At 44.3% G+C, this 14,404-nt stretch overlaps 1 protein-coding gene across 1 annotated transcript in view; it reads left to right on the top strand.

The window, feature by feature from the left end:
• Positions 1-14,404, top strand: part of CCDC69 (coiled-coil domain containing 69) — a 133,586-nt gene that overhangs the window by 57,450 nt on the left and 61,732 nt on the right. The window contains exon 2 of the mRNA XM_078653625.1: positions 7,129-7,189. Within this exon, the coding sequence (XP_078509751.1) occupies positions 7,129-7,189 (61 nt within the window). The remainder of the gene's footprint in view (positions 1-7,128; positions 7,190-14,404) is intronic.

Raw genomic sequence — 14,404 nt, 5'->3', positions numbered from 1 at the left:
AAGCTCCGCTCATTTGTTCATTCAGTGCTACCAGTGTCGGGCCATGTCTGGGCAGTGACCCCGGCCCTTGCAGTCTTCACATATGGTTCCACGGGAACCTCCTAGTTTCTCTCTCAAAACATTCTTCATTGTTAGTTAGCAAGACTTCTTCCTATTTCGGTACATTTTTACTTGGGACTAAGATTTCATGTCAGCACTGGGGAGCAAATAAATAGCTCCGAACAGAGCTTAGCATTCTGTCATTTCAAACTCATGCTCATTGTTAGGCTAACAACATAGAATTGTTTTCATTTTGTGGTTGCGGCCTGTGCTAACACACCCCTGGGCAGAATCTTCTGTATAATAAGTAGCTATTGAGGTGTACATTTAATTATTACCATGGTGCCTTTCATGCTATATGCATATATGTGATATTATTTTTCCGATTGTAATCACTTCAGCCTTCTCCCTTGCTACTCTAATCATATGTCAAATTAGCTTTTTGATGTTTTTCTTCTTTTTGACTACCCTGCTATCCTTTCAACCCTTCCATCTCACCCTTTGCATAAACTTTTCCTTCTGTCCCCTTCTAGCCCCTTCCGATCCTTTTTTTCCCACCACCACCTTAATGGAGAGTGGTTGGAGCTGGAACCAAGTCACCCTCCAGAGCGTGTAGTCACATAGTCACATCCCCCCCCCTCTCACCCCCCTCCGGCTAGAATGCAGTTTGGCATTCTGTCAAGGAAGGAAGCATTGTTAGACTTCAAACCATTACCTCAGTGAATTCACATTATCCACATTCGACCTGTCTAGCTAGCTGATGACATTTCTATTTTCCCCTTTCTTTCTCGTCTTCTCTAAGCGGCACCCCACTTAAATATGTGCACCTTGTAAAGCTAGGAATTTAACAGGGAAACCTACAATCAGTGTCCCATGGTTTGCATTTGTAACTTTCTCCCTTCTTCAACTTCTTGAAAGGTCTGATACTCCCCCTTCCATAGAACACTCAGGCCTGCAGACCTCAAGAACTTGGAGGAGACACCTGATTTCCTACGCTCTGACATCAAAAATCTGACCTTCTTTTACCTCCTGGTGATATTAAAGGCCTGCTATAGAAAAACTAAGAATCTATGTAAACTCAAATGTTGTAGTGATTGATCTCTTTCCCTTTGCTGGTATGATTTCTTTAATCACACAGTGAGAGTTTTGGTGTCCCTCCTTCTGTGTGGGCTTGAAAGGGTACTCGGTGGGCCCATGCAGTACTTAGATGACTTCCAAATGAAGTATTGTCTTCTCCTAGGACCAATTCTCGAAGGAGCCGAGTTATCCAGTTAATGACAATGTTCTACGCTTTACAGCCCGTAACAGTTTCTAAGTCCTTATGAATTCTACCAGGTTTATGTAGCGATCTGATCTTTTCCAACAGCTCATTCAGTCATTGAGATGCTAAAGATTGACCATGTGTATTACTTTAGAAGTTTTAATATCTTTAACCTAAAGTATGCATTTTAAGTGTGATTTAGCATATAATGTAGGCTGTGGATGGCTCGAGCGAGGCTTTGAAATAGCAATTTCCTTGAGTTTTCCTGTCCTAGTTGAGGAGACTATAATACCTTGTCCTTTTGCTCCTTCTCTTCTTTTCATGTGCAAAATGGAAGCATCTGAATCACTGCTGGAATCTCATTGCTTGCTTGTTCTAGCAGAGTAAGAATTGATATAGGTAATCTCATCTCGAGCCTCAAATCAAGACATATGTGGCATAATCAATCGGCTGCATACTCATTCCTTTATGCCACCCCAGGACCTGCATCGAGACAATTTACCTATAGCTTTCTGCAGAAATTCTAGTCTGTCTGTCCCCTTTCCCCCAGCTAACTCTTCTTGGCAATGTCTAAGTTGTTTTTGGGGGTTCATTCTATCTTCAGAAGTATCAGTATCAATATTGGTTTATTCCGCTAGATTCACTTCCTACATAGCCTCTAAAGTAGCTTGTTTTTCTCGCTATGATTTTTTCTGGGTCTTTCCCAGGTAGTGGTCATGTTTCCCATTACTCTGCAGTCTTTACCCCCTCTTTTTCAATGTGGATTCCCCTCCCACGAACCTTGATGTGTGTGTTCAAGACCAAAAGAAAAGTGTAGTGCATCAGTGAAGAAAGGTATGTCCCTGGTATAGAAAAAGTTAGTTTTAATGGAGTCCACCCTGAGACCAACACAGTTGTCATCGATTGAAGATTTCTGATGGGCAATGCTTGTCGTATTTGAGGGTAGATTATAATATGCCAGGCAGAAATAGGGTACCTGATGTGTTGCAACACACATTCTGGAGTTATCTAATATGAAGCTCTCTTTGTGTTATTTGTGTTGTCATAATAATTGTGTAGGGTATTGATCTTCAGAAGCAGATTCACCACTGGACAGCTGCAATGTGCAGAAATGTGAGAACAAGTTTAGTAAATTATTTTGCCGGATTTCAAATTTTCACAAGAAATTGTTGTATTGTCTATATTTGCAGGATCTATAGGGCTAGCAGGAGCACAATGATGGCAGAGGCATAGGGTAGAACGACTTTCATTTTATCCTTTTGAATACAGTCCCTCCATTTGCCGCTCTTTCCTGATCTAGGGAACCATGAACATTTTATTTTGTCATAGGGCATAAGAAGGCGGGAGCTGCAGGGAAACAGAGGCCATGCACAGTAATGGTTGAGGGTTATGGAAGAAAGGGGCACAGGAATTAAAGTGCACAGGGAAACGAAGAGGAATACACAAGTATAGGACACAGGGACTGTGCCAGGGGTCTTCATCATTGTGTCCATAACTGCTCCCCTGAATCTCTCCATCCTTAAGGGACACAGGGAGGTAGGTTGCACAGTGAGGTACAGGCACTCCTTACGAAGGGCACACTGTGTGACCTACAGATGCTAGTAACATAACATCTAAAAATATCTGTTCAGCTTTCAACTTCAGACATGTGTGTTTTATCACAAGGCATACATTTGATACAGAACAGGCCTCCAGAATTCCTCCCCCTTTTAAGAGGCAGGGATCTAGGACTGAGGAAAATCACAATTGCTGCGATCTGATTTAAAAGGGGTAGGTTGACAAAAGCACATAGAACCTGCCAAATCGCATATAAATGAGGCTGGAGTACTGCAACCTCTGGACAGGGGTAATTTTGGGTGTGACACACCCAAATAAATGCATTCTTGGCTTCGTAGATGTATCTGGTGGCCCTGCTTTGGGTCTCCTCTGTCTGTGTTAGCTGTTCTTGTTGTCCCGATTCCACTACGAGGTTTTAACTCGTTAATTATTTTGAATCACAAATTTAAATATATATAGTGACTGATTTACCAAAAAAACTAGTATATCTGCTCCCAAAGAAATACTCCTTGAATGGATGCAAATGTACTATTTTTTGTAATTCTCAGACATTGGCAGTAGTAAGCTTCAGTCTCAGGTTTCCAGGTATACTATTGACAATGAAACACCTGAAAATTATGGTCCTGATTGGTTGACAGGGTGGCAGAGAACTTTTCGTCAGCCGCCTAGCCTTTACCCTGCTTTCCAAATTTATAGAAGTCCTCTGCCATAGGGAAATCTCTATGCATTGTCGGGAACTGCTGTCATAGTGGTGCCTGTTAGTGTAGGAACAACTTGATGAACAGCTTTGCCAACCATGTCAAAACTAAATGCTTAAAGCGGGAGTTTGTTTTTGAAAAATAAAAAGCAATTATGACCCTCCACACTATGGGAGTATTCTCCCACACTGTGGTGGTCATTATTTTACTATTTTGTTTTACTATTCCTCATTAGCAGAATGTGTATTTTCTGGCAGTGATAGACAGTTTAAAGAAATCCCTCTGACTGTCCACTCTAAATAGGATGGACTATTGGATCACTTACCTCTAAGAAGCCTCTACTGACCGTCATATATAGTTTTACACCAGCGGAGAATTGGTGTAAAACTTGCAGTCTGCCATTGCAACAGTATACACTGTCTGCCAAACTCTATACCAGCCCCACAGGACCACTTAATTTAAAGGATACTGTCCCCGCTGCCCATGGGAGCAGTCAATCCCGAACCTTGGCTGATCTTACCCATTCAACCTGAAGCCCACTGCTTTTTTATTGCGGCAATTCTCCCCCCTCTAATTTCACTGAACAAGGTATGCCGCTGTCTCTGGCCACCCTGTACAAGACCTCTGAATTGCATAAGCATTGCCTCCGCAAACAGAACTTCCTGTAAGAGACTCCGTCTCACCTGCTGGTGATACCATGACCATCTGATTGCAATGGAGACTGCCCTCTGAGCGAGTTGCCTAACGTCCAGTACTGATGAAGCATGGTTTGTGACATGAGGGATCATTTCATGATGAGATACTGTGGGTGGGGCTTCTTTTTTATTTGGTTGGTTGACTGCTTTTATCTTGATGCGATGTTCCTAAGCTGGAAGTTCATCCTGCTCCCCAGCGCTGATGCTACTGCGCTTGGTCGTAGTTCTGATTTGGCAGTCTCGGTTGTGCTCCAATGTGTATCCCCTGAATGTTATAACCAGACATGATATCAAACTGCTTTGAGATCTCAGTATCGCTGCACCAGACTGTGCATTAAGACTCGCTGCTGCAGACTCTCAAAACCGCCTAACCCTCTGCTAATAAATCTACAAACACAGAATGCATTAGATGAACACGCTCGCATTCCCTATGTAAAAGACACACAATTGATGGACGGAATGCAGAACAAATTAAAACATTCACCCCCCAGTCAAGAGATCTGGGTCAAATCCATCATTCTTTGGCTCACCATGCCACCCCAGTTTAGACCTGGCAATATGCAAATCAGTCTTGACCCTGTGCCTCATGGGAACAGTCCATCCCGAACTGCCAAGCCAGGTCCTCCCTGGACCAGAAACAAGCATCCTAAGACCGGTTTCGGGGTTTCACCCCTCATCAGCCAGAATAGCCTGATTCCAGTGGCACAGTGAGCCCAGGACCCACGAATGGGCATATCTGGCGCACTTTGGGCGAGAAAGCAAAAGACACACAATTGATGGACGGAATGCAGAACAAATCAAAACATTCACCCCTAGTCAAGAGATCTGGGTTAAATCCATCATTCTTTTGCTCACCATGCCACCCCAGTTTAGACCTGGTCTTATGCAAATCAGTCTTGACCCAGTGCCTCTTGGGAACAGTCCTGAAGTAACTGCCAAGTCAGGTCCTCCCTGGACCAGAAACAGGCATCCTAGGACCGGATTCGGGGTTTCACCGCTCTTCAGCCAGGATAGCTTGATTCCAGTGGCACAGTGAGCCCAGGACCCACGTCTGGGCATACCTGGCACACTTAGGGCAAGAAAGCAAAAGACACACAATTGATGGACGGAATGCAGAACAAATCAAAACATTCACCCCCAGTCAAGAGATCTGGGTTAAATCCATCATTCTTTTGCTCACCATTGCACCACCGTTTGGATGGACCCACGTCTGGGCATACCTGGGTTAGGGAGGACCTGGTTTGGCAGTTCGGCCCAGAATTAGCTGCTGGAACTGGGATCTGATGGGATCTCCCTACTTCCCAGCGCTGGGTTCGAGCCTTGCTGGTTACAAAAGTCTAGCTCTGGCTGGGCTCTGGGGCCCAATAAAAAAAAAATGAGCACAGAGTAGGCAGGCTACGACAACACTATGTGTCTCCTCTTAATTCAGTTTTATAGAGGGAAAATTGAAAGAGCTGTTGCAAAACAGTGCGGACATGAATTTAATAGAACACTTATGTTTTTCTCCTTTTACTGAACTGGCAGTTTTAATTAAATGCATACCAAAAAAGGTTACAGCATACCTGGGAGACTGCAGCAGGGCAAACTTTGCATCGTATAACCTGAGAGCACTCGCCAGGGCCCGTCTTTAACTTTGTCTCAGCTTAGTTTAGTTCCCAGCCTTCTCAGTGGTGTAAAAAATCTCCTGAAATAGCTTTATCAGGTACATCTTAGAAGGCCGGTGGTATAAACATCTAGATGCAGTGTCTCGCTTGCCTGCTGGAGTGCTGTTTAATACGTTTTGAGATAATATTTTTTGAATGAATTATTGTAAATTAATTTGTTTCTAGAATATTTAGTCATTACTGCCAGGCCCAACATCATATATTTTGTATCATCAACTTATTTGAACGTATTGAACTCTGTTAACAAATGTAATTCTTGAAAGATAGCTATGCACCAAACTAGAGACCGGGGTGTAGGCGGGATGATCGGAATCCTGGACTAGAAGCCCACTTTCCACATTCGGTCAAATTGTGTAATCCTTGGCAGACAACTTACGTCACTGTACTTCACTGCCCTTAACTGTCTTTAACTGTAAACCTTTAGAACACAACAAGCAAATCGCCCTAGAATTAAGTCTATTGACATAGATTGACATGTAGATTAACAGAACGCATTTTCATATGGTCACATGTCATCTATCATGTGGTCTACAAGGGGCGGTCCTTCCATGGCTCAGCTCACGCTTTCACTCTCAAGCTGAGCTTCTGACTCTGCTCTCCCTTTGAATTTGGTGGCTTGCCAAACTAACCTACATTACTATGTAGAAACGCGTACTGGTGCCCTTAGGATATTGTTCTCTGTAGATATGTGCACCAATGTATTCAGTGTTTCACGAATTTACTTGTTATTGTGGTGTGTATCATAGATACATAAATAAATGCAATGAAAGAGAATATGGACTCTAACAGTAAGAATACAAGGAGAAAGCACTAACAACTGACTGAAATGTACATATATTATCCAAAGGTACTTTAGTGACCCGGAACTGCTTGGATACCACCCGTTGTCTCATTGTGGCCAGGAAGTGTCTTTCTCTCATTCTGTCCCGCCGCTCACTGCATGCAGTGTAATGTAACAGATTATCAGAATAGATATGATTGTCTTAATTCCCACAGGAAAGAATTTACAGAGTTTCATATGCGAGTTGCCGGTTTCCATATATATTAGAATTCCTTTTATATAGGCACCAGGAGAGATTTCAGTGTCTGTTTGTTATGTTATGCATTGAATTTTTGGCTTCATAAACAAATGACATTTCCTGGTATATGGGTTATATTTTTACTGTTCAGCGTTTAAACCTAAAAAAAACTGTTTTTCTGATTTATCTCCTCAGAAGAGTAAGACGAAAACGGACCAAAACGAACTAGATGTCCAAGAGTTGACAAATTTGAAGGGTGAGTGAAAGCTTCATTTATTTGGCCCCAGTTTTCTTGTCAAGCAGTCAGTAATGTAAAAATCATTCATATTTTTTTTAATGGCATAGGGTGATTTAAAGATTCCTCCATTGAATAACGTTGGTTTAAGAGTCCTCGTCTTCATCTGAATTGTATTTTTTTTTTCAGTTTCCAAATTTTAATTAGAAAAAAATCGTAACTGTTGTAGCCGGCTGCCCTTTCTAAAACCTGATTAAGAAATTAAATCAAAAGTTTGCTATTTGAACGGGTTGGTCCCTTCAGTGGTTCAGAGATAGATATGAACGTGGATGCAAAAAAGAAGTGTAAAGTGTACGACCGAGGGTGGGTCCCGAATTGGCGGATGCTCATAAAGTAATATACTAAATCTTTTAGTTCTGTTAAAGTGTTCCACGTTAAGACTATTGGGATTGTGAATTCAGGTTACCCCTCAATTATGTTGGAACAAAATATTGCAGATCATTTCCCCCTCCATCTGACCCTTCTCTTCTTTCACCCTGGTTACCATTACTCCTTTTCCTCAATTCTGCAGTGCTTTGAACGTAGGCCGCACTTTACCTCATTTGTCGGAGATTCCTTGCCACCGCAGCACTGTGATGTCAGTTGTCCAGTGCTGCATTAGAACCCACATCAAGCCGCAAAGAATGCATTACTCCAGAGAAGATTGGCTGGCCTGGTTCAGAAACCGTCCCTGCACTGTTTCACGTGCCACCCCATGGTTGGGTCCATTTTTGCACCTTTCCCTTCAGCACTGTTGAGATGTGCATGTGTAAGATGGTGCCGTTTTCCCCAGATACCATGTGGTCCAAGTGTTAATGCCCTGCACCCCCTGTGTTGCTCTAGACAGGCCCCTGTAATTGTGTCTTTGAGTAATGTGTGCGATCGGCCTCCCCTTGTGTTATGAACTGTGTTTACTGGGTGATTGCACAGTAATGCATGAAGTGGTATATTGTTCCCATCACTCTTGGCTACAACATCGTAACCAAGCAATGGATTATCCTGCACGACCAGCAGAATTTTGTTCATATATTTATTTATTATGTATTTCTTTCTATATTTCCTTATTTATGTATTTTGTTGTTCAGTGCTTTATAGCACGGGTATGTCCCAAGAGCATTTAGAGCACTTCATAGAAGAAAATATGCTGATAATTGGAAATTAACGATACAAAAGGAGGTGGTGATGGACGAAGCATCTGAACCAATCAAACACTCACACCCAGTCAAAAGATCTGGGTTTGATCCATCACCGTTCTTTAGCCCACTCTGCCACCCCAGTTCAGACATGGCTATATGCAAATCAGTCTGCCCCTGTGCCTCATGGGAACAGTCCAGCCCGAACTGCCAAGCCATGCCTTCCCTGGACCGGAAACAAGCTTCCGAGGACCGGTTTCTGGCATTACAGCCGTCTTCAGCCCGGCTTGCTTGAATCCAGTGGCAAAGTGAGCAAGGGACTCACGTCTGAGCATACCCTGCCACACTTATGGCGGCCAAAGCGGTACAAAAGAAGGTGGTGATGGACGGAGCATCTGAACCAATCAAACACTCACACCCAGTCAAAAGATCTGGGTTTGATCCATCACCGTTCTTTAGCCCACTCTGCCACCCCAGTTCAGACATGGCTATATACAAATCAGTCTGACCCTGTGCCTCATGGGAACAGTCCAGCCCGAACTGCCAAGCCATGCCTTCCCTGGACCGGAAACAAGCTTCCGAGGACCGGTTTCTGGCATTACAGCCGTCTTCTGCCCGGCTTGCTTGAAAATCAGTGGCAAAGTGAGCAAGGGACTCACGTCTTAGCATACCCTGCCACACTTATGGCGGCCAAAGCGGTACAAAAGGAGGTGGTGATGGACGGAGCATCTGAACCAATCAAACACTCACACCCAGTCAAAAGATCTGGGTTTGATCGATCACCATTCTTTAGCCCACTCTGCTACCCCAGTTCAGACATGGCTATATGCAAATCAGTCTGACCCTGTGCCTCATGGGAATAGTCCAGCCCGAACTGCCAAGCCATGCCTTCCCTGGACCGGAAACAAGCTTCCGAGGACCGGTTTCTGGCATTACAGCCGTCTTCAGTCAGGCTTGCTTGAATCCAGTGGCAAAGTGAGCAAGGGACTCACGTCTGAGCATACCCTGCCACACAGTTAGGCCCAGAATTAGCTGCTGGAACTGGGATCTGATGGGATCTCCCTACTTCCCAGCGCTGGGTACGAGCCTTGCTGGTTACAAAAGTCTAGCTCTGGCTGGGCTCTGGGGCCCAATTAAAAAATGAGCACAGAGTAGGCAGGCTACGACAACACTATGTGTCTCCTCTTAATTCAGTTTTATAGAGGGAAAATTGAAAGAGCTGCTGCAAAACAGTAAGGACATGAATTTAATAGAACACTTATGTTTTTCTCCTTTTACTGAACTGGCAGTTTTAATTAAATGCATACCAAAAAAGGTTACAGCATACCTGGGAGACTGCAGCAGGGCAAACTTTGCATTGTATAACCTGAGAGCATTCGTCAGGGCCCGTCTTTAACTTTGTCTCAGCTTAGTTTAGTTCCCAGCCTTCTCAGTGGTGTGAAGAATCTCCTGAAATAGCTTTATCAGGTACATCTTAGAAGGCCGGTGGTATAAACATGTAGATGCAGTGTCTCGTTTGCCTGCTGGAGTGCTGTTTAATACGTTTTGAGATCATATTTTTTGAATGAATTATTGTAAATTAATTTGTTTCTAGAAATATTTAGTCATTACTTCCAGGCCCAACATCACATATTTTGTATCATCAACTTATTTGAACATATTGAACTCTGTTAACAAATGTAATTCTTGAAAGATCGCTATGCACCAAGCATTGCCTTTTCCTGCAAATCTAGAGACCGGGGTGTAGGCGGGATGATCGGAATCCTGGACTAGAAGCCCACTTTCCACATTGGGTCAAATTGTGTGATCCTTGGCAGACAACTTACGTCACTGTACTTCACTGTCTTTAACCGTAAACCTTAAGAACACAACAAGCAAATCGCCCTAGAATTAAGCCTTTAAGAGTTAAAGTCCTCGTCCTCGTCTTCATCTGAATTGTATTTTTTTTTCATTTTCCAAATTTTAATTTGAAAAAAATCTTAACTGTTGTAGCCTGCTGCCCTTTCTAAAACCTGAATGAGAAATTAAATCAAAAGTTTGCTATTTGAACGTGTGCAAATGGAGGAATAATAGTGATACATTAGGATTAGGAACTACATTTTTTCATAAGGAAAAGCATTGGGTCAGGCATCATAAGTCATTGTAAGCAAAGGCTACTTTACAAGAGCAATGGGAATGGGTGCAAACATGCGGACAGTGCAATATAGGGAGGAGCGGGTGGAGAGTGTCCTACAACCAGGAGCAGGAACCAGGATGTTGTTTACAATAGCGAGACAGTCAGGATAACAAGGCGGTGAAGAGCATCACAGGGGATGTGAGGGGATGTGCACAGACCAAGTATCACGAGTCATAAGCAACCATACAAGCATCATAGATCAGCAAAAATCGAAAGCAATGGGAGACGGTGCACGTCCGGTCAGCTCAGGAGTGAAGACCAGCACAGAGGATGTGCGGTGAACGCCCCTTTGAACTGACCTCGGCAGCCAGGGCCCAGGAGTGGTCAGAGCACTCTGACCGCTCTGGACCAGGCCCTCCTCAAACCGCTGCCCCCAGCAAGAGCAGGCAGCGGGTGTTGAGAGGCGCTTCGGACTAAAGATCGCAGGCTCTCCTGACCGGTTGTGCTTGTGAATGTTGCTGTTCATCCCCTTCCTGCATTGAGGAACGTTTCAGACAACTCCAGGGTAAATACGTGCATCCCAGGCAAGGACTTGTTGGCTGGTAGAATATCTATGTCAGCTCGAATTGTAGTGCTTCTTCTGAGTGCACTGCTAACAGTTCATCTCATGCAAAAACATCTAAACACCGTTCTAACTTGCCTCTCATAAGCATCCCCAGTTGAGTGGTGGTGAGTCCTATACTCCGATAAGCACTTAACACAAAAGCGAGGGTGGATCTACATACAGAGTTGTGGGTTTCTTGGATCTGCATGGTCCAGGATTGCACTAAAGCCCCATAGGCAATACCAATGGGGATTTGGGGGGAAGCTGACTGGAGGGAGGTCTGCCCCTGGGTTCTTTGGGCAAGTGGTGCAGTCCAGAGGACTGTACGGCGGGTTGGGCTATAAGATAGCCCAACTTAACTAGAACCTCCATTTTGTGTGTCAGCCACCATTTTAACGTGGTGGCACAGTGATTGATACTTCCTGCTAGTTTTTGTCCTCCTCCCGCCCCTCCGCCTTGTAGTACAGGTTGTAAGCCATTCAGTCCTCTGGTGCTGTGCCAACTACCTCCATTCCTTCACAGCGAGCTGCAGCTCAGAACCAGGGCTTGGCATCTTGTCTTCTACCTGCGTGTGAATGCTGTGCACATCCGTTTCTGCTTACCTCAACATCTGGCTGGCTACCTCAAAAAAGCCGAGCAAGAAACGTATTATTGTTTTGTATTTTCTGCATAAGGGTGTGTCTTGCTGCTGCATTTTGCACTGGTCACAATTTATAGTGTCCACGTTCCCTGTTTTTAGTGGGGCGAAACGGATATTGCAGTGTGGTCTAAAGCTTGAAAAAGGTATATATTCAGGAGCGACGGTAGAAAGTTCAAACAACACCTTGGTTCAAGAAACACATTTGACGACATTGGAGTTGAAGAAGCCTTTAATTAGGCCAACATAAGTGTTATGTGGCAGTTACTGATGTATGTATATGCTTTTGAGACCCCACAGCACTCTTCCTCAGATAAATATCTTTTAAAGAAAGACCGTGTGTCCTCAAAGCATACATATATGTCTGTGACATGAATGCATTCTTTGCGTTGGTCCACTTTTTATATTATTTATAGTATTTGTTGAAGGACCGGGGCAGAAGTGCTGTACAGAGTGACAGACACAAGGTGCGCAGACGATCGACAGTTTGATTGAGTATCCAGAGGCATTGAAGAACTTGTTAGAATAAAGTGTTACAACATAGTGCATACCATTACCATGTACACATATTTACTGCAGGAAGTGTTCATGCAATTGTGGATGATGCAGCAGCTGTCTCCCAACCTCCAGGGATAAGTTATGTTTGACATCTTCTACAGCATAAAATCCTTGCTCTGCATAGAAATAGAGTATGCATGACTCCCCGCCAATGATAATATGCAAGACCGGGGCTTCCACGCTATGTATGTGAGGCTTAAACAGGTGAGGCAGCTCACTCTCCATTACCTGAGCGAATACCTGGTCCATGTATCAGGTGTACGAAGGCACTGAGGATAAGGTGAAGTTCAAAACCCCTCCAACTAACGGTTTATGAGCAGCACCTTTAGAGAAATGAAAAGGGTCTGCTAGTGTTTGCTCATTGGGTGGGCACATTGAAAACGGCTTGAACCTTCAACAACTTTCTTTCGCCACATCACCTCCTAGTCACCCAGTGTCCTCTCTCCACTTTGGACATTGCATCACATTTCTCGTGTAAGGTCACAAACATTATGACCACCGTTAACGCACTCTTACCAGGACTATCCCACAGTCCTATACTCTACTTCCAGCTGCCACTGACCACTCTAACCTCCCCTCGCTGACAGCTGCAGCTGACCTCATACCTGTACTGAAGAATGCAAACCCTTCTCGCCCATCACCTAACCCTTTCATCCCACAAATTGTCCACTCTCCTGCTCACTCGATCAGATGCCCTCTCCTGTCTCACATCACTCTGTTACTCTCTCAGCTTCGGTTATTACCCTGCGATGCTTCAAATTGTGCAACACTTACTCCAGAAACCCACCGCAAAAACTATCACGCCCCTTCCTCTCTGAAAAGCTGAAACCCTTGGTTTTAACGGCCTCGCCACATTTCTTACTTTTCTTACTCTAATTTTCCCCTTCCAAACTGTATGTAGAACTTTACATTCCTCTGAACCCACACTCTGTCACATATCCAGCTTCATAGCGTCTTCACACCATAAGAAACTATCATTCATTTGAATACTTCTTGGCCTCTCAGTTGCTTTCGAAACTGTCACCAACACTGATCTCCTCTCTACATTCAACACACTAGAGATAACTACCCAAGCCCTTACTTGGCTTTCCTTCTATGTCTCTAATTAGTGTTCATCGTCATGCTGTTTACCAGTGCCACACCCTATTACTCTTCCAGTGGATCCTTCTCAAGGCTCATATCTGGGTCTGTTACACATGTCTCTGTTCTCTCTGAACTCCACATCCCTTGGTGAGATCATCTTTCTTTGGCTTATAATATCATTTATATGCTGATGCCACACACATGTTCTCCTCCTTCCAACATTCCTTCTCGAGCTCCAGTCCAGAATCTCTGACTCTCCAGCGGTGAATCACTCCTCTAACACAGACGGTATTCACTTCATTGCTAAATCGGAATCTTCACATCTGACAATTCAATTTCTGTTTCCTCTCAACACACTCTCACCAACATAATCGGCCACAAACCTTGACATGCATTTCAACTCTACAGAGTCCCTAGCATCCTACATTTCCTTAGCTGCCACCATCAGATACTATATTGTGGAATGCACCACCTGTTTCTGTGAGAACGCGTCACTACTTCAGTGTTTTTTTGAAGCTTCTAACAACATGTCTCTTCTAAATCTAATTCTGTTGTGCCATTCTGATGCCTTCCTTACACATGCATGGCACTGGGAAACCCTGTCTGGTAGGTTTGCGCTCTATAAAACTATATCATAACAGCAACAGCAAACCGCTGCCACCATGGAGAGACAGACACTGGGCTACTTCAATATGCAGAGGTTCTTTGAGGAGAATCTGGACCTCTTCAGAGAAGCTGGCCCACTCTGTGCCAATTGAGAAGAGGATGCTGACTCCCCAAGCGTCCCCGTCCACCAGCCCTGCCCGGAGGTTATCGGCTCTGATACCTCGGAGCCCGAAACAGATGCCAGAAGAGGAGGAGGGTGAAGGCAGTCCATCCACCTCACTCCAGAACAGCCCTCCCATCAAGATGATGCGTGAATACTGCTGACACACAAACTAACAAGCAACACAAATGGCAGCATGCCATGGTGCAGCACTACACCCACGGGGGTCGGCGTATAGCCCAACACATAAGCCACCACTACTTCAAAGTGCACCACCACCTTTGGGCTCCAGCCAAAATC

The sequence above is a fragment of the Lissotriton helveticus genome, chromosome 7 (genome assembly GCF_964261635.1).
Source record: "Lissotriton helveticus chromosome 7, aLisHel1.1, whole genome shotgun sequence".
Lineage (NCBI taxonomy): Eukaryota > Metazoa > Chordata > Amphibia > Caudata > Salamandridae > Lissotriton > Lissotriton helveticus.
This window is presented reverse-complemented; position numbering and strand designations above follow the sequence as displayed.